The sequence below is a fragment of the Nicotiana sylvestris genome, chromosome 6 (assembly GCF_000393655.2).
Source record: "Nicotiana sylvestris chromosome 6, ASM39365v2, whole genome shotgun sequence".
Lineage (NCBI taxonomy): Eukaryota > Viridiplantae > Streptophyta > Magnoliopsida > Solanales > Solanaceae > Nicotiana > Nicotiana sylvestris.
This window is the reverse complement of record NC_091062.1, coordinates 136,387,587-136,408,284: the sequence shown is the minus strand read 5'-3', so window position 1 is coordinate 136,408,284 and position 20,698 is coordinate 136,387,587. Positions and strand designations below refer to the sequence as shown.

At 36.1% G+C, this 20,698-nt stretch overlaps 2 protein-coding genes across 2 annotated transcripts; one reads left to right on the top strand and one right to left on the bottom strand.

Annotated features, from left to right (window-relative positions):
• The first annotated feature begins 6,386 nt into the window (after nt 1-6,386).
• On the top strand, nt 6,387-8,918 carry LOC104244995 (glucan endo-1,3-beta-glucosidase 14-like). The gene is made up of 3 exons (XM_009800530.2): nt 6,387-6,542; nt 7,044-8,080; nt 8,623-8,918. The coding sequence occupies exons 1-3, from the start codon at nt 6,497-6,499 to the stop codon at nt 8,710-8,712; spliced, it is 1,173 nt and encodes a 390-aa protein (XP_009798832.1). The 5' UTR covers nt 6,387-6,496; the 3' UTR covers nt 8,713-8,918.
• Nucleotides 8,919-19,917: 10,999 nt separating this feature from the next.
• LOC138871344 (uncharacterized) lies at nt 19,918-20,307 on the bottom strand. Its single transcript, XM_070149217.1, has one exon. The coding sequence runs from the start codon at nt 20,305-20,307 to the stop codon at nt 19,918-19,920; it is 390 nt and encodes a 129-aa protein (XP_070005318.1).
• Between the last annotated feature and the right edge of the window lie 391 nt (nt 20,308-20,698).

Here is a 20,698-nt window from a genome sequence, read left to right as displayed (position 1 = left end):
AAACCCTCATCTTTTTCAACATGAATCTTTTCAGATCTTTGTAGATCTGGAGTGATTTTGAGTTTATCCAGTGGTCTTCTTTTAAAAAAAACTTGTTCTCTTTATTGTTAATCGATTTCAGTATCCTTCTATATTAGGGTTTTGCTTCCCTGTTATTTGTTGCTCAAATTAGGGGTGGGCATTCGATATTTTGGTTCGTTATTTAAGAATTTCGATTCGGTATTCGGTTTATCAATTGTACATACCAAATACCGTACCAAATTATTTTGGTACGGTTCAGTTTCGGTTTAATATTTTCTAAATAAGCAACACAAAAATGGATAATGATTCAACTGCAATAACATGGTAAAAAAGAGGTCAGATGATGGCGGCACAAGACCTCGTCCTCCTTACGACCTGTGAGATATAAGTTGGGTTTTCTTTTTATTACCCCTAATGAGGCGGCTGAATGTAGTCGACATCCTTGACATTTTCCTAGTTGAGAATGTTCTCTGTGGTCCTGTGACAGTGTGTGTAAATAGTATTAGTACTTGTTGATCTTTTGCAGACGTTGTGTAGAATGTTTAGCACGAGTTGTAAGCAAAGAAGTTCATCATATATTCTATTATGTATCAAAGCTTACCTTTTAATGTCATGTTGTTTACTGTCTTGTCTTAAAAGAAAGCAGGAGTAGGAATAGCCATGAAGAAGTTTACGAAATTAGAGTGTGGGCTTGGGCAGTTGGGCTTGGGGTAGGGGTGGGGCGATGGGAAATTGGGAATTAAATTATAAAATTGGGCTTGGGGCTGGGCAGGGTCCAGAAAAAAAGTTTTAAAATTTCGGTATTTCGGTATACCGAAATTTCAAAATTCTAATACCGAGAATCATACCGAAATACCAAATACCGAAAAGGCAATACCGAATTAGACTGAAATACCGGAAAAAATCGAAACCGAAATACCGAATTAATTCGGTTCGGTTCAGAATTCAGTTTTTCAAATTTTATACCCACCCCTAGTTCAAATCTCTTTGAATCAGAAAAGATTTCGAGTTCCGACAGCAGTTTTCCTTAAAGATTTTCTTTTTTCCCTATTGTTAATCGATCCTAATGTTCTCTAAGAACTAGGGTTTCACTTCGTCTGTTTCTGTGAAGCTTTTATAAAAAATTCCTATGTGTTTGATTCTCTTTTTCTACTGATTCTTGCATGACTATGTTCCGTTTTTAGTTTGTTTGATTATTTTATTGTTCGCTTCAATATTTGCCTGTTATTCCTTGAGTAAGTGATTGATTATTTGACTGTTTAGGGTTCGAAATTTGCTTTGTTTTGCTGAGATGATTACTTCATATAATTTTTGTCTACTTTCCTTATTGTGGGACTCCTAATTGACACTACTTGCCTTAATTACTCTTTCTAAGCTTAATTTAGGGGAATTGATTGTTTTACCAACCCCGGATGACTAATTTTCCTTGCTACTTGCCGAAGTTTTGGTGTTCTGACTCTAATTGATTACCTACCTTATTTGGACCTCAATTCCGAGCTATTTTTGGATACAATCCCATGATTTTTGCCTATTGATTGGCCCTGTCATTCCTAATTGATGAACTGATTACTTTCTTTGCCTTATTTGCAAACCTTTAAACTACTTTACCTTATTTACTCTACTCTGTTGAATTCTATATAAGCCTCACTCTTTTTCTTAAACACACACACACACAGACATAGAAAGACACACAAAGTTCTTGCTCTCTTCCTCTATCACAATCTTCTACCTTTGGACCCTGTTTGCTTCACTTTTCTATTATTATCTCTTAAAAAGTATGCCTCCACTACTGCTATTCAATTAAACCTATGTGTTTCCTTATAATTAGCATGTCTTTTCTTCTATTCAACTAAACCTATGTGTTTCCCTAATCAGCATGTTCACTGCTATTCAATTAAACTATGTGTCATATTATCAGCATGTCTACTTTTATCTCATTAGATCCCTGTGCTTTATGACTATTGTTCCTAATTAGCATGTCTACTTTTGTTTAACCTTTGTGTTTCCTGTAATCAGCATGTCTACTTCTGTTTAACCTATATGTTTCCTGATTTTAGCATATCTACATGTTTGCTTATATGTAAATTAGAACTATGTCTACTTATTTCTCAACTGGCATGTTTCCTACCCTGTTTTAAGTGATCACCCCCTAGCAAACTAGTAATTTCCATGCTCCAAATCCGGCTACCACTTTGTATATGACTGTCTAATTGATCCCAGCATGCCATGTCTTTATTTAGTGTCTGTCCATATACCCACCTAGTAACAGCTAATAAACTAAGTTGAAACTTTTCTTGAGGTGATCTTGTTTCTGCCTACTGTTTGATTGATGTAATCCTTGTTTGAATCTCAAATGTTGAAATGACTCTGTTTGCTCCATACCTCCTGAAAATTCCAAAACTATTTTCTTAAAACTATCTCCTGTTTTCAACTGCTACTCTTAGAACATCTAGGGTCCTACCTCTCTAGTGTGAGCATTGCCTAGGGGTCCATGAGACTCCTCTGAACTTTGACACACTGGGACTGGCTCTCCAAACTTGCTCACAAAGTGGTTCTTTAAAGGTTTTCTGGTGTGAGCATTGCACGGGGTCCCTAAGGCCCTTGGGAACTTTGACACACCAGGATACCATTGGGTGCACTATGAGAATATTGGCATGTTCATACTTGGTTGAAGGCCTGATTTTTCCAGGTTTACTTTTTGGGCCTATCCAGGCTCCCTATAGTTTTAGCAGTCTCACTTCTGTAATTCATTCATTTTTGGACTGTAATAACAATTCTTGTTAAAATAGATATTGGGGACATTAGTAAAACATGAGGGACTTTTATATATGTTTTGTGGGGAAATCAGGTAGAAATCATGCTCTTAGGACTGTTATGATTATCTACCTGGATTAGAAACCATGCATATAGGTTGTTATGTGCACTAGAAAACATGCTTATAGGTTCATCATGTATTTGATCTAAATTTATATTTATGCATATTCGCATCCGCGCTAGAAATCCTGTCTCTAGGTTGTTGTTAATTAAGTCTCAACAATCGGGTTCATAAATCCTCCTATGTGCATTAGAAACCATGTTTTAGGACATTTTATTGCACTCACTTTGATATCATATTTGCAGTCCAATCGTATAAAAAATCAATTTCTTCAGTAGCAATCATGCCTATAGGAAATACGTATAAAAGCAGTCCCAACACCTAGATATCAGGCTTATATATAAAACTAGTTCTGTAACATTTGTGATTATTTTTCAGCACCTAGATAGCATGCCTATAGGACCTAATGAACCAAACTGCCTGCTTAAAATCGTTTTTAACGATTATATATCATGTTTATAGGACATCTCTGTTCCACGCCTAGGCAAGCCTATAGGACGACTTAAATCATGAAATTATAAAACTGTGCTTTGTTTGTGAACTGCCCAGATTCAGCTAGTCCTAAAATCAGTAGGCAACTGATTAAGTACCTTCTGCCTCGCTTTAATAAAATACTGCATATGTTCTGCTTTGTGCTCACCTAGATATCCTGCTATAGGACTTTCAAAGTGTCTGAAATACTGTTGTTTGAGACGTGCAATTGCCTGCTTATTTGTGGAGGTAAAATATGAGCCTTTAATTGTTCCTTTATCTGACAGTGCTATTTGTTTTGCTTGTCGCTTAGATTTTCTCCTTTTAAAGCACTATAAGAGAGATCCACCTTAACTAGAAGTCCTAAACACCTCCAGGACCATAAGTAAGGGATGGATAATGCACGCATAGAGTATGTTTAATTAGAATCGCTTATATAACCACTAAAGGGAGGGTAATCAGGTAGTAAAGGATATGATGACATGTGCGCTAATGCTATGTGTAGCACCCCAACTTGGGGACGATTACCAAGTATTGCACAGAAGTGATCCTATAGGCTAAAAAATCTAGGACCGCTTCTACCCCTTGTTTTAAACGTAATATCTATTTGTCTAAATTGCTTTGTTTGTTTATAAGACTAATTCACCTAATTCAAGTTTGGTCGAGACCCACCATTGTGGACCTCGAAGGGTTCCTAATACCTTCTCCTCAAGGTTATTTTGAGCCCTTACCCAATCTCTGGTAATGCAAACCGGTTTATGAGTTATTTGCTTTAGGTGCCCTAACGCACCTTAAATCCGTTAGGTGGTGACTCTTCAAATTCCATACCCAATTTCCAAAAGGAAGGAGTTGGCCCAAAGAGATGTCGAAACCCGGACTCCGTGAGGAAAAATGGGGCGCGATAGGTGTGACTTGGATGAGATCAGACGACATCCCAAATATATAATTGATGCCTTTCTCAATTGGGTCGTAGGGCTGTTGGATCTCTTTTGGCATCGTTTCTTCGGTCTTTCCTGGACTCGGCTTGTACCGAGGTCAACCGTTGGATCGGCCCATGCAATTCGTCTTCGTCAGCATGGACTTCGGCACAATAGGCATTGTGTATTTCATCCCAAGTGATTAGGAGATATTTCATAAGCCGACTCAACAACTTTCTGGTCGCCCTCAAACCGTTTCTGTTCTGCCCATTTTGGATAGCTGCTACAGTCATGCCTTCTGATACATTTGGTAATGTCATCCTTACATGGTTGAATCGAGTGAGGAAATCCCTCAGTCCCTATCCAGGTGCTTGCTTGATGTGTTCACTCTTGCTTCCGCCTCTTTCGCTTCGGCATGGGCCGTTACGAACTTATCGTCCATCTCTTCGAATGTTTCAATGGAGCACGCGGGAAGCTGTGTATACCAAGTTAATGCACCTCCGATGAGGGTTTTGCCAAACTTTTTCAATAGGATGGAGGATACTTGTTCTTTGGCGAGATCGTTGCCCTTTACCGCGGTGACGTAGTGAGTCACATGATCTTTAGGGTCAGTCGTACCGTCATATATTTTTAGGTGGGGCGGCATTTTGAAGGTTTTGGGTATGGTATGCGGGGCGGCTTCATCACTGTAGGGTTGTTCCACGAATCGACCAGTATCTCTTTTTGGTAAGAGTTTTGGGGAACCCGATATTTTGTCTACCCTATCTTGTTGCTCTTTCATTTGGTCTTGAAGCATTTTGTTTTCGTTTTTCATTTCTTCCATCTTTCTCAGAATGGCCATGAGGGTATCGTCACCTGCATTATTAATATTGTGAGTGATACTTGTTATTGGAGGGAGAGGGCTATATTGCTCGGCCGTCATTGGCGCAACGCAAGTCCTCGCATTTTCTCTAATTGCTTTTTAGGCGGGCTTGTTGAGGATGTTGGTCAGCGTGTTTGTTAGTCAAGCCTCAAGTAGTTTCTTCACTACTGGTGGTGCCTCTTCCGTTGTGGACCTGGAAACACCTTTACCGTGGGACATTGTGATGCTACCATGAGGGAGGGGTGAGCCACTTCGCCTGTGAGAGGCATTTGGCATTACATCTTCACCCTCCGTTTCAGAAAACTCATTGATTGTGTTTAGGAGGTTGGTGGTGAGATCGGCCACTGCCTTCATCCTTTCTTCTCCGTTACTTGCAATGTTAGATCTGTATGTACGAGTAGGGGGTTTTGCATTTTTTTTGGCTAGTTACAGATCTCGATAAGCGGAGGGGGGGTATGTCCCTTATAAATAGAAAGAGAGATCAGGTGATAGTCATGTAATATTCTCTGATAAAAACACTCTTTGAAAAGCAAATTTTCTCTCTAAATAGAATACAAACATTATCTTTCTAAAGAGATTCGATTGTCTATTATTACATACCTTTTCCATCAGAGATCTGTAACTAGCCAATAAGGAGAAGGTTTAACCCAATATTGAAGGAGAAGGAGGAATCATCCACCTCATTCAATATTGGGTTAAGCCTTCTCCTTATTTACTCTAGTGCCATTTATTGTTATTTATTGCTTGACATTTCATCCTCATTAATGGTCTTAATACATTAAATGCACATTACATTTAATCTTCTTTTAACACTATTCTACATCATTCGCATTAATCGGTTGTAGATCTGAAGTTATTATTATTAACTAGGTTTAACCCCTCAATATATATATTTAATTGGTTTAATCAAAGATCTATATTTTTTGGCCAAACAGTTTACAAATCAGCGAAAGGGACTTGAAAAGCGTATGATAAAGGAGGAACACTTTAGGATAAAGGTATTCATGTTGAGAGGGTCTACTCCAGAGGGAAGAAAAGAAAAGAAATGGTTGATCTGAAAAGGTTGGAATCAATTCCAACACAACATTAGAACATAACATTATCGTCTTCCAAAAGCCATAATTTCCCCCTGCCTTTCAAAATGGACTAAGGTTTGGAATCTTTATTGGTTTGAACTATAAACTATGACATATTGCCTAATGAAGAAGCATTGCATCCCAAGTTATCACTGTTGATGAAAGAGGTTGCCCAAAATGTGTTGCCATTTTTCTTTTGGTACAAATATAAACTAAGTGAGGAAATGGCCAATTAGATATTATCTATGCTACTTTTCTCTCACCTTTCAAAAAAATGACTTACTCCTCTTTATTCCTCTGTTTCATTCTTCTCTTTAATGGTAATCTTCTTTTTCTCTTTGTTTTGTGTAATTGTTTGATTGTTTCTGCTGCTCTTTGTTTTTCTTATCCCCAGTTAATAAATCACCTATATTTTGTACAAGTTCTATGGTCAAAAGTTCGATAAGGGCATTTAGAGGTGAACCTAGTATTTGAAGGTAGCAGGGCATACGAGTGAATTGTTCAACCAGTGCACCCATCGGACTTTTAATTTATAAGTGTTCCGGGCAAAATTATACACATGTATATCTATAATTTTTGCTGATATTAATGGGTTCCGGTGACCCCTCTACTAAAACATAGGTGTGCCTCCGGGGGCACTGGTTGAGCAATCCATTCATGTCCCCGCCACCTTCAAATTCTGGGTCCGCCTCTGACTACACTGCATCCGCCTATGATTATGTGATATTTAGCATTAGAATTCAACATAGTTTCCTAATATACCATGTTTTTTTCTCCTTTTACAATTCGAATACTGATATTTATTTCTTATTTTTGGACAGTGTTGGTAACACATGCATTTACAGGAACATATGGTATAAACTATGGAAGAATAGCAGATAATATTCCAGCACCAGAAAGTGTTGTAACACTACTAAGGGCAAACAAGATAAAGAACGTTCGAATATACGATGCAGATCATGGAGTTCTAACAGCTTTTAAAGATTCAGGAATTCAAATTATCATAGGGCTTGGCAATGAATTTCTTAAAGACATCAGTGTAAACGAAGATCGCGCTATTGAATGGGTGAAAGTAAACGTACAACCTTATCTCCCTGGTACCTTAATTCGTGGCATAGCTGTTGGAAATGAAATTCTTGGAGGGTTGGACGTAGAACTCTGGGAAGTGTTAGTCCCTGCAGCTAAGAATGTGTACAATGCGCTTGATAAGTTGAACTTAGCGCGTAAAATTGAAGTATCTAGTCCTCATTCAGAAGCTGTATTTGAAAATACTTACCCTCCATCTGCTGGTGTATTTAAAGAAAGTATACTTCCTTATATGATACCACTCTTGAATTTCTCAAGTCAAATTCGGTCACCTTTTTATATAAATGCATATCCATTTTTGGCATATAAGAGTGACCCTAGTCACATTGATCTCAACTATGCATTATTGGAGAAATCGAGTGGTATATATGATGCAAAAACTAAGTTGCATTATGATAATATGTTTGAAGCTATGATTGATGCAGCTTATTTTGCATTGGAAAAGGCGGGATTCGAGAAAATGCCAGTAATTTGTTCTGAAACTGGTTGGGCTTCAAAAGGAGATGAAAATGAAGCTGGTGCTAATGTGAAGAATGCAAGAACTTATAATAATAATTTGCATAAAAGGTTGTTAAAGAAAAAAGGGACACCTTATAGACCAAAAATGGTGGTGAGAGCTTATGTATTTGCTTTATTTAATGAAAATCAGAAACCAGGACCAACTTCTGAGAGAAATTTTGGATTGTTTAAAGCTGATGGAAGTATTGCTTATAAAATTGGATTTAGAGGACTTGTACCTTCTTCAGCTTCCTCATCCCATCTCTCCTCTAAGGTATTTTTCCTTTTTCAATTACTGCTTCAGTAATTAATTACAGTCAAACTTCTCTATAACAATTATTATTTTGTAAAGTATTTTACTATAACGGCTAAGTTTCTGTTACATTATGTATTTTCTATAACATTTCGCTATATATAGGAGCAATGGCGAGACCAGAAAATTCGCTAAGGGTATTCAAGATTTAATATATATGTATAAAAAGTATTTTTTGATTTATATATGCAATATAATTTTTTATATATACAATATAATTTTTCGATTAAAAGTACTTAACTGACCACCCCTCATTTTATGTGGCTGCACCACCATATAGCAGCCAAAAATGTCCAAACAAATGATGTTATTTTAGAAATGTTTGATTGTATTAGAGAGTCAAATTTTATAATAATCTATACCTTTAAATTAATATTTCCTCCTTCATAAAATGTTTGTCGCTTTAAATAACAGCGACCTTTATATGTTGTTGTCCTTATTGTTATTATTAGTACTTTTATTAGTAATTTTCCTTTCTAATATTTTTTAAATCTTCATTGCAGGACTTTATATTACGAGGAGGGTTTTGGAGTTCCCAATGGTTTATTGTTGTGACTTGTGTGACAATGTTACTTCAATTCATAGAGTTATGACCAACCTAAAATTTAGCCCATGAAAATGTAATTCGCTCAATTCATCCTGCACAAAATATACTTGCATAGGCTAATACAGCTAGGGAGCTCTAATCGTCCAATTTTATGAAGGTCCTTCTTCTTTGTATAAAATAGTTGCAAATTTATTCAAACTGTCATTCTTTCATGTTTATTTGTACATATTTAATAAAAAAAATTTAACACAAGTACGTTGTGAACAAAAGTTAATGAATTCGACCGAACCTACCGACGGGCTTCTAGCTCAGCCCTACGAAGAAGAGATTGAGAAATTTGAAGCCATAAGTTATGCTCTTGGTTACAAGTTGAACAATGATATAATGTCTACATCCAGCAGATTAGACAAACCATTTTAAAAATGGAGCTGAAAAATCGAAATTCAGTATTATTATTATTTTTCAAGAGGTATATGCCTAGGCGATATTGATATGAAATCAATCAATTAGTTAAGTAAAGAGATAGCTCATTTTACGTTATTAAAGTTGATATTTGAGATTGTTGCACAAATGTGTCCGTAGCTCAGTGTTAGAGCATTTGACTGCAGATCAAGAGGTTACCTATTCGAACCCGGTTGGGCCCTTTTGAATAATTTCCTTTTTGCAGATTTATTCTGCTCGAACCTTGAGGTTTGAGAATTTTATCATAGCTCCAACAATATACTACTAGTGGCCTACTCATATACTTTTATGAGAAATTTTCATAAAGCACTATCGTTTAGTGGTAATTAGCTATCTATAGATACCATTTGCTATATTACGGATTGTAGATATGTTTTTTGTTGCTATAAGATGTATTAAATGTATTTAAGCTACTGTATTCATGAATACAGTAGCAAAAATATGCGTGAATCAGGGAAGTCCAACTAATCAGTTGTTGTATTCGAGTGTATTTGACTGTATTCATGATGTGAAACATGGGGTTACAACCGGACAGATTATTGTATTCGACTATATTCACGGCATGAAACAGGGGATTACACTGTTTTTAAACGGAAAGTGAATCAATTAATATAATAGACTCCTAATATAACTCAACAAACTCAATTATAACACACAAATTTTGTATTTTCAGTTATAAAAAAGATTCTCAACCGAAAAATACCCCCAAAATATAACAATCTTCAGAGAAATTATATAATACATCTGAATACATAAATTATATTAATTAAAAAAAAATATATGAATACATTCATGGCATATAACGAGACAGTGAATACAATGAAATACATATAGAATACAACGGGATACATTGAAATACAATGGAAAAAAAGACCATGAATACAATGAAATACATGAAATACAGCGAGATACATTGAATTACAATGGGAAAAAAAGACAATGAATACATGAAAATACATTGAAATATATTAACAGAAAATAAGTTGTTCAGTTCCAAACTCCGTCGTCTTTGTTAAAAAACAAACCCTAATTTCCGGTGAATAGTCATCTTCAGACATTGACTCGTCCTCCTAAAGCTTCTTCACGATGAGACCGGGCATGGCTGTTTTTGTACGGGGGATTTGTAAAATATAGAAGTAGAAGGGATTCTCAGTGTGTATAGATAAAATTGGCAAGCAGGAAGAAATTTGCTTTACCAGAGAGCTATCCCGAGAGAAGGCATAGCCGAGAGGAGGGGAAACAACAGTAACATCTACACAACAACCTAGGACCGACATCTCTTCTTCTTCTTCTTCTGTTAAAAGAATCAAAGAATACAGAAAATTAACCTAAATTAAGGGTTTGTTTTGTATAGATTTAATGATGTTTTTGCCCAATGGTTGTAATAGATGGGTGAGAGGAATTTTTAGATTGAGTATCGTGTTTTCAGGGAATGGGGAAGAGAATGACATGTATCAAAGTAGAGAGAGAAAAAAAATAGTGTAACTGAATAGCGTATTTAGTGGCTTTTAAGGGTAGGAGGTAACCAAAATTAAATATTTTGCTATAAACATTAAAAGATATCTATAGAATATAATTTTTTAAATGATATTTATTTAAAATAATAAGGTGTTAACCTTTGCTATAGAAGGTAAAAATTCCTACTTTTATCAGTTTATATTTTCACCAAAATACTCGTCATATTTGTAATTACATTCAACGAACCAATATTTTAAAAAACTTGAAAATTACTCGTCATATTTGTAATTTTTCTACCTAGAACTTTTTGGTTCATATCAAAGAACAGAATTTAGATTATTCATTTGGCCTTTCTTTACACGTAATAACTTGTTTGGTTGAAACTTTTGGCACATGAAAAAGGTTATAGCTAGGTATACAATTTCATTCATGGCCAGATCGAGTCTCAAACTCAAGGTATCATTTGATTAACTTCACAAACATTTACTATCAAGGGGTGGGTGAAAAGAATATGATCCGTCCTTTTTATTTAGAGTCTCGAGTTTGCGTTGGGAATGAAAAAACTCTTTATAGAATTAGTGGCGAAGCTAGGAATTTTACTTAGGGTGTTCAAACATAAAATAAGTAAAAAAAAAATTCGCCAAAGAGTGTTCAATATATGTTATATACTATTAAAATATACTCCCTTCGGTCCACAATAAGTGACCGATTTGCTTTTTTATTTTAGTTCAAAATAAGTGTCCATTTATATAATCAAGAAAAAACTCAATTTGTTTTTATAAAATTATCCTTATGTACATATCCTTAAAAATTTTTCTTACTCCTAACATTAAATATTTAATTAAGGTTAGTTTAGTCATACTAGGTATTTTTGTATAGAATTTAGTATTTTCTTAATGGGTGTGCCAAAAGCAAATTCGTCACTTATTGTGGACCGGAGGGAGTAATATTTTATCTATATATACAGTGTAATTTTTTGACGAAGGGACTACCCTTAGGGCTATGGACCTTCGCCCCTATATAGAGCGCTTCTGTTTAATGCGCCCTATGCAACGTGGATCTAAAATAATCGGCGCCACTGCGTATCGGATGCCAAAACAAGAAAGCAAAAAACTTCACAAACATGTGGGAAATTGTTTAAAGGGATTTTTTTCATTCCTATACACTATTTGAAACCTTATTACAAAAAATGTCCATATTTTGGTATTCACCCGATCTAAACACATTTTAGTTACAAAATATAAATATATAATTCACCTTAAAGGCTCCTAAATCCATTATTTGTGCCTTCAATCAAAGGATTTAGTTACACCTTTTTTTTTATCCTCTTCTCTTTCTTTATTTTTCTTCCGCCTTAATATACCGTAATCATGGAAGCTATTTTTCTCCACTCTGTCATTTTTGTACAGTTCTCCCAAATATCGATTCCCCACTTAAAAGATACAAAATCACATCAGTAAATTTTTTGGGAAAATAATTTTCAGACGAGTTCTTTTCATGGTTGATGTCGTCTTTTCCTTCTTTTGATCCCTTTAGACTCGTTTCATCTTTTCAATTTAGGCAATGGTTAACAGAACGAAAAAGAAAATTTAACCTTACCAGAATCATCCCGTTAAGACAAGTAAAACAGAAATCAACAGAATGCTTTGTTTCACCAAGCAAATATTTAAATAAATGCTTTGCCAATTTTTGTTCTATTGCTAACTGCAGGATCCATGATACAACATTTGCAAAACCCTTCCACACTTATCCAAAGTACTCCCATAGTCAGTATTATTATTATTATTTATTTTTTAAACCAATTTTTTTACCTTGTTGGACCACAAAACTTATGGATAATCAAATTTGTGAGCATCCCCATACATTATATGTGTCAATCATTAAAGGAAGGCGGGCCAAGTAAAAATGTATATAGTCTACAACTTATCTATAACTTTTATACATTATTTCTATCCAGTTATATACAACTACAATATCATACCATTTAAATACAAATTTTATATAATATATTTTTTGTATATTTTGTATCTGATTTCATAGTAAAAATAAATTTCATACAACTAATTATATATTATACAACTTATCTACAACTTATTTATAATTTTCATACATTATTTCTACCCAGTTATATACAACTACAGTATCATATAACTTAAATACAATTTTTATACGATATTGTTCAATTTTCATACAATATTAAAATAAAAAAATATATATAAACAATAGAATACAATTTTTCTACAATTTTACTACAACTTTATTACAATTTCGTAAGTATAATGCATGTCATGTCGTCGTCGTCATCTTCTTCTTCTTCTTCTTCTTCTTCTTCTTCTTCTTCTTCTTCTTCTTCTTCTTCTTCTTCTTCTTCTTCTTCTTCTTCTTCTTGCCATCTGAATTCAATCAAAATCAAGTCTAATCTTCACCAAAACACCCTCAAAATTGAGATATAAACTCCAAATAATATTCCCAATTGTTTGCAACAACACCCAATCCAAACAAATAATAGTTTTTGATAACCCAAATTCGAATTCAAAGCTTCAAAGCTTTTTAATGGCTGTCAATAGTGGAATTGTTGCTCTCTTTTCCTTTGCTTTATACTACTGGAATTAGGGATTGAGAGATAGATAGATACATACAGAGAGAGGGGGAGAGAGAGAGAGCATGAAAGAGAGAGAGCGCAGGAGGGAGAGAGAATAAGGATGGAAAATAATTGATTCCTAATATAAAGGGATACTTATTTAATTCCTAACGTATATATAATTGATAAATTTGTATATATGATTGTAATTAAATTGAAATTTGAATAGGAAGAGTAATAAAGTTTCAAATAGTGTATAGAAATATAAAAATTCCTTGGTTAAAAGTCGAGATCCAATGCTTGCCAAATGCCAACATATTGAATATTGTGGTAGCCCAAGCTTACAAACCCAATACTACCCTATGGACTTCAACTTTGAGCCCACTTCATGTTTTCTTTTTCTTTTTATTAACTCTTTGATTTATGAGGGTCAATTTGATGTAATTATGATTTTCTTCTAACTAAGAGACACTAAAATTGGTTGAGTTTTATTAAAACAAAATGGGAAAAAGAGAAAAAACAGGAGGGACCAAACCAAAAAAGAGGGCATACCAACAAATCTGTAGATTATAATTCTAACGGTTCGTTTGGTACGCGGACAAAATAGTACCGAGATTGTACCGGTACTAATTTATACCACTTGAGCTATGGTATAAAATAATACCACATTTGATGGCATAAGATGGGATAAGATGGGATGGATGGGATAATAGGTGAGATTAAATGTATACCTTGTTTGGTTGGAGGTATAAATTATTCTGGGATTAATTTATACCTCCAACCAAATAAGATATAAATTTAATCCCACCTCTTATCCCACCTAATCCCTCTTACCAAACGACCACTAAGGGATCGTTTAGTAGGAAGTAGTAGAAAAAATAATGCAAACATTAGCTTTATGTATTGCTAATACTTTGTTTGGTATATTTTTTCAACATGTGTATAACTAATACTTGTATTAGTTATACATCATACTTGGTATTATCCTATGTATAAATAATGCATAGAAAACCATGGTATTAGTAATACCAAGGCTATTAACATGCATTAGTATGGTTAAAGACAAAATTATCCTTAAAGTCCCTTAAGGCTAGAGAATATGGAGGACATTTTTGTAAACAACTATTTTTCTTACAAATTATGCAATGCATTATAATTTTAATACACCATACCTAACAATAGATAAGAAATAATATCTGCATAACTAATGTTTGCATTACTAATATACTTTATTCCGCACTATTCTTATATCCTACCAAACGACCCCTAAGAGTTTTAAGTAACCGTTGGTTACAAAGAATTATTAGACTTTTAAATGGAAATCAGGTCAAACAAATATGATAAGAATTTATCATGTAGGTAAGCAACTAATGTCAACACCAACAAATCAAGAAAAGGAAAATAGTTCTTTCATTTCCACCAATAATAGAAAGTTTGACATGCATGTTGTATGTGGACGAAACAAATAATATTATTTAAATAAATAAATAAATAATTATTAACTATTTTTGAAAAATATTCAACTCGTAATTTCTGATAGAGATTAATAATTGTACATTTTAAACAAAAATAGATCTAAACTCCTAAGCCTGTGTCACTGTTATTTATTTTCTATTCCTACTTTGCGTTTTCTTATTTTTTATTTTGTGTCCTCACAGGATTCTATACAGTAGAGAGATGTGGTTTTCAAGACAGTATAAACTGATAAACTAATAACTGAAACTGGAACCTAAGATTAATTCAGCTTATAACAGCAAAACAAAAAAAATGTTAATATTTTACTTTTTTTCTGGGAGGTTTTATAATCTTAGCATAAGGCGTTAGTGATCGCGCCCAGCTATGCCTTATAAAAGATAAAGCGGTCATTGCAAATATAATTCGGTTTTCAAGTCCAGAGTCGAATCCTCAGGGAACTAACCTATCTATTGCAACTCTTTGTGATGCTATTACAAGCTCGAACAATTTCCGGATGTAAGATTTTTATCAATAAATATTGGGTTTTGTTTAACTAAAGCAAAATGATATTAAAACTAACAATATTCTAAATCAAAGATAATTCAATAGTAAAAAGATCTAGGGTATTGATTTCCCCAATTGCTAGTTTAAGTCTTAACTCTTTTGCTATAATATCGCCGTAATACTCTATGAGGATTATGAGCTATGGGTTACCGCAATTATCTCTCGATCAACTACGATAATTTACTAGACCATTCTCTTGAACTACTCTAGCTGATAATTTATGCAGCTCTGAATTATCCCACCAAAGTTTCGTTATCTCTAACCTCACTTTTAAATTCAAGTAATGAATCTCTTCAATTACCCAAAGTGGTGTTGTTCAACAACAATCTAACCTAGTATTCTTTCTCAAGCAACACAAGGCAATTAGACACGATTAATCAAGGGCCCATTCAATTAATCACCATACAAAACGTAGTTGAACAATCATATAATAAACCCGGCTCGATTATAACTCAATTGAGCCAAAACTTCATCTAACAGTTGGTTCCATCAGCCCTAGATTAAATGTTTAGCTACTCATAGCAAAGCAAGATAAACCATAAAATAATTCATGATCTCAAAATAATGATAAAAAGAAGAAGAATGAAAAACTCTAATGGTGTCTTGATCTTCTCACACTTGTTCTTGCCTCCAATTGAGTCTAAAAACAAGCTTGACCTTCACTTGGGCGAGTTTGTTAAGTTTATATAGGGTTAGGATAAGTTTTCCACGATTTACACTTTGGCCCTTAAACTTCTTGGCTCCCTCCAGATCGACCGCGGTCATTTCAAACCATTCTGTTTTTTGCCTTAGTTCACCGCGGTCCCACCGCAGTCGCGGTGGGCTGTTGACCAGTTTTTCTTCACCTTTTCTTGCTCATTTTCATCCGGGCTCTTCTCGATTGGCCTTGTATCTACATATTTGACTCCAAAACACTTTATATCCTCCTCCTAACTCGGAGCAGTTCCTGCAAAGCATAAAAACCTCAATTAGAGCATTTTGTTATCATTTAGCACTTAAAACATCAATAAAGTATAGTTAATTTAGAGCATACATAGCATCTACATCGTATAATATAGGCTACTATCAACACCCACACTTAAACCTTGCTAGTCTTCTAGCAACAAAAACATACTCTATAGGCCTAATCATTACTGGGTCACTTCCCTACTCCTTATACCAAGAATAATTCACATAGATAGACTACTTTAGTGTAACCTCCTAACCTCAAGAGTGGACTCTCTCTCTAGCCACATAATGTCCCTAACCGGCTTTCATACTCTCAGTCAGAGGTCCAGACTTACCTTTCCATCATGAATCATGTGCCTACTCACCACAAAAGTGACTTGTGTAATGTCATATATAATTCACACACTGAGGAATTCAAATACATAAGATTTCATTCACCCTCAGAAATAAATTCTTATGCCACAAACAACGCACCATAGGCTTGCCCGTAGTGTAATACTCGACTAATCGAGCCTATTTGGTCTAGAATCAAGTTGGACTTTATTTGGTTGTAATGTTGGCTATGGGACATGTAGAATACATATGGATATAGTGACTACATCTCCCTAAGCACTTCAATATATTTTTCACTTTTAAGCCCATACCTTTGTCAACCCTTCATTCCACCTTTACATCATTAAGTTAAACTCCCTACTTCTTTAAGCACATTTACATCAAGGGTCACCACTTAGCAAGGAACTCTTTTTTTCAATTCAAGTGGCTCTTGTTCTTTTTTTTTTTAACACAGTGCACCTTTCTCCTTATTTTATTAGCTCCACTCAAAAGCCCAACCGACCACCCCACACTTTAACTTTTCCATATTCATTACAATTCTAGTGCTTCTAGAGGTGATAGGGTTCAAAAAGATAGACAATTCACAACTTAGGTAAGACTTGTAATGTGGGTGCCAAAGAAATAGGATTACAGGCTCAAAGGGGTTAACTAGGATATACACAATCAGGTGGGTGAACACATATATAATTAGGTTCAACAAGGAAATGCCTATATCACTTTCCAGACCAATGAAGACTACCATTTCGCTTCGTACACACACAGGGCAAGTTCTAGACATTGGGTATTAGCATAGAATACACAAAGCCTCACTCACACATGGCACATGACTCAATTCAGTTAGGACCATCAGACACTCTGCTCAAGGTACTTAAGCCAACTTAAGAACACACAATTTAAGGCTTTATTGTTAGAGTCAACCAATGAGCCTTAGTGTCACATTAAAACAATCTCTATTCAAGGTATCATGGAGTTAAGAGATCCTATTTCTATTCTTCGTCCAAAATTTCCTACACTAAAAAATTAATTAAAAAAAACTAACTACACCCAGTTCAAATAGAAACCCTTAAAAAAGAACCGTGGTTTAAACAAAAACCAAGGGGAAGTTGATACACTACCTAACAAACGAATTTTTTTTCCGCTCGACTTAAGTCCCTCAAGAGACCCGTCGAGAGGTATCCGTCTTCGGGCCAAGTCGAAGTTAATTAACATCAATCAAAAACACCAAACAAATTTATACAATTGTACAACAACAACAACCATCCCCCACCTCACACTTATAGATTTGGCATGTTCCCATGTCAAAGAATTTAATGCAGAGTAAGGTAAGTGGACTTCTCTGGTGCTCAGTCTTGATCGGAGACGGTGCTAGGATCGAGGTGACATGCTCGTTCTAGCGCCCGGAGCCAACCCATGATCTTTTTCTAGGACCTAGCATTTTGAGTAGCCAAAGTGTCAACTCTAACACTCAGGTTAGTGACCGAAGTGCATAGGCCAGCCATCTCCTGTTCCAAGGTAGTCATCCGGGTACTCTGGCAAGCTTGTGATGGGCCCGCCTCATCAGCACTCTGCTCTGGTGGGGAGTCAACATGCATAGTTCCCTCATCATCATCATCGGCATCATTATCATCATCAACTGCCACAGCCCGCTCTTTTCCAACTGTGATTTTGCTAGCCCTGAATGGGGCTTTTAATGGCAATTTCCCATCTACTATGGGATTTTCAGGAACTCGTGAAGAACGACACAGCTTGGTGACCAGGGTAGGGAAGTAGAACCTTTTGAGTATTTCCGGGGAGTGAATGAACATTTCATCCTGAATAAGCTTGGCCACATCAAAATTGTGGTGAGTCATAAAACAATAAATCGTTGTTGCTCTTGGCCTATTAACATCTGTAGTGTTGTTGGAGGGCAGCAAATGGCTGTTGATAATTGTGAGCCAACACTTAGCTTCCCAAGTGAGAGATTGGGAGTTCAGGGTAATTCTCTGCTTTATCCATATTGGCTCCCGGCCAACCACACAGATTGTTTCAAGAATTGGTGCCCACCAAATAGTTGGGCGATGATAAGCAAGGTAATAATCCGTCTCTGCAGTGAATACCGGTAGCCTGTACACTCTGACCTCAAGAGATGCATCCACCCGGGTATTTCGTACCATGACAACCCTATCAACATGCTCTGGGCAATTCGCGTAAAATTTCCTTACTATCAGTACATTGACCTCTTTCAGTTCATTAAAGAAGATGTCCAGTTGACGCCTCCTCAATTCTTCAAAAATACTTGGGCATTCAATTTGCAAGGCATGCCTGTCAATGTGTACTTCAGGTAACAACTTCTTGGAGGCCTTTGCATTAAACCTATCTTGAGCTGCTTTGGAAACAAACCGAGTGCGGTCAAACTGGTCGGCACTAGCCTAAGCTCTAGCTCTGGATGAACCTCCTGGTCCACTAGCGGAGGAACCTGTGGCACGTCTCTTCCTTGACTGATGCATTGTTCCTAACAAAATAGAGGCTACTATTAGTGAGGGTTTGAGTTGTGTGAACCCTGGGTGGTTACTCAGACTTCACCATCACTATGGTCACATTAGCCATTACAGCTCCATTGGAGCAATTTCACAAGAACCTTGTGAGCATGGACTATAATTTAACATACCTATCCCATGGAAGCATAAACTCTCCCCCAAATCAACTATTCTCACTTCACACTCCACCCCACCACAAATAACTTCACACAACAAAACCAAGCTCTTCTCTACAATATTTTTTTACATTACCCACTAAAAAGAAGAAAAGAAAACCAAAAATCCAACTATAGATACTACAACAATTCAAACATTAAAATTGCAAAATAGAAAAGTACAAGAAGAGAGATGGAAAGCTTGACATACCTGGTTCCTGTAGAGGTTGAGAGTAATGGAAGTTGGGGAAGAGAGAGTTGGAAGTGTGTGGGGGGGGGGGAGAAGTGGGTGTGTGAGAGATGGAAAGAAGAAGAAGAAGAAGAAGAGAGAGGCATTGGGTTAGGGCTTATATAGAGAGAGAATAGTGAGGAAAGTGGGGGTGGGGCCGGTGCATTTTAATTTTATTGGGGGGGGGGTAGAAGAGAAAAGAAAAGAAAATAAAAAATATTAAGTACAACTTACCTGGGCGATAGACCGATCGCACCGCGGTCCCACCGCGTCCGCGGTGAAGGAGGGGGAGGCAAAATAGAATGTTTGCATTTCGCCGCGGTCGTGCCGCGATCCCACAGCGATTGCGGTGAATAGAGCAACCCAAAACAGAATGCTCGTCATTTACCGTGGTCGCAGTCACGGGCTTAAAAAAACATTTTTTTATTTTATAAGAGTATTAGTTTCCTACACATCTGGTACAACATCAAACAAAAGAAAAAAAAACATGGGTTGTCTCCCACGCAGCGCCGGATTTAACGTCGCGGCACGACGCAGGCTCATGTCATCACTACTCATTTGTGTATTGGGGCTCCTCCAACGTTATCACCACGTTGTCCCCTTTTTCTTCAGTCATTCCAAGGTAATGTTTCAACCTCTTCCCATTCACTGTGAATTTGTTCGTCCCATCTTCAGATTCGATCTTCACAGCTCCACTTGGAAACATTTGCACCACTCTGAACGGTCCTGACCATCGGAACTTCAACTTACCCGAAAACAACCTCAATCTTGAGTTATATAGTAATACTAATTCTCCGAGGTTGAAGTTCCGATTCAAGATGTGCTTATCATGCATCAGTTTCATCCTTTCTTTATAAAGTTTAGCACTCTCGAATGCCTGGAACTGGAATTCTTCAAGCTCATGCAATCCATTAACTCTATTGGTGACTGTTGCCTCCATGTTTAAGTTCAGCTGCCGCAATGCCCACAACACTTTGTGTTCGAGCTCAACCGGAAGGTGGCATGCCTTTCCAAATACCAACTTGTATGGTGACATACTAGTTAGAGTTCTAAAGGTTGTGCGGTATACCCATAATGCATCATCCAGCTTCCATGCCCAGTCAGTTCTTATTGCATTCACTATTTTTGAGAGGACATTTTTAATTTCTCTATTTGACACTTCCACTTGCCCGCTTGTTTGTGGGTGGTATGGTGAGGCTACCTTGTGGCGAAATCCAAACTTCTCCAACAGGCGTGCAAACGCTCTATTACAAAAATTAGAGCCACCATCACTGGTTATAGCTCGGGGGTGCCAAAACGTGTGAAGATGTTTTTCTTTAGGAAACTGGTCA

Coding starts and splice junctions, on each gene's coding strand:
- LOC104244995 (XM_009800530.2), top strand. CDS start 6,497: ATGACTTACTCCTCTTTATTCCTCTGTTTCATTCTTCTCTTTAATG. Junction 6,543..7,043: donor TTTCATTCTTCTCTTTAATG/GTAATCTTCTTT, acceptor ATTTTTGGACAG/TGTTGGTAACACATGCATTT. Junction 8,081..8,622: donor CATCCCATCTCTCCTCTAAG/GTATTTTTCCTT, acceptor TCTTCATTGCAG/GACTTTATATTACGAGGAGG.
- LOC138871344 (XM_070149217.1), bottom strand. CDS start 20,307: ATGGAGGCAACAGTCACCAATAGAGTTAATGGATTGCATGAGCTTGAA.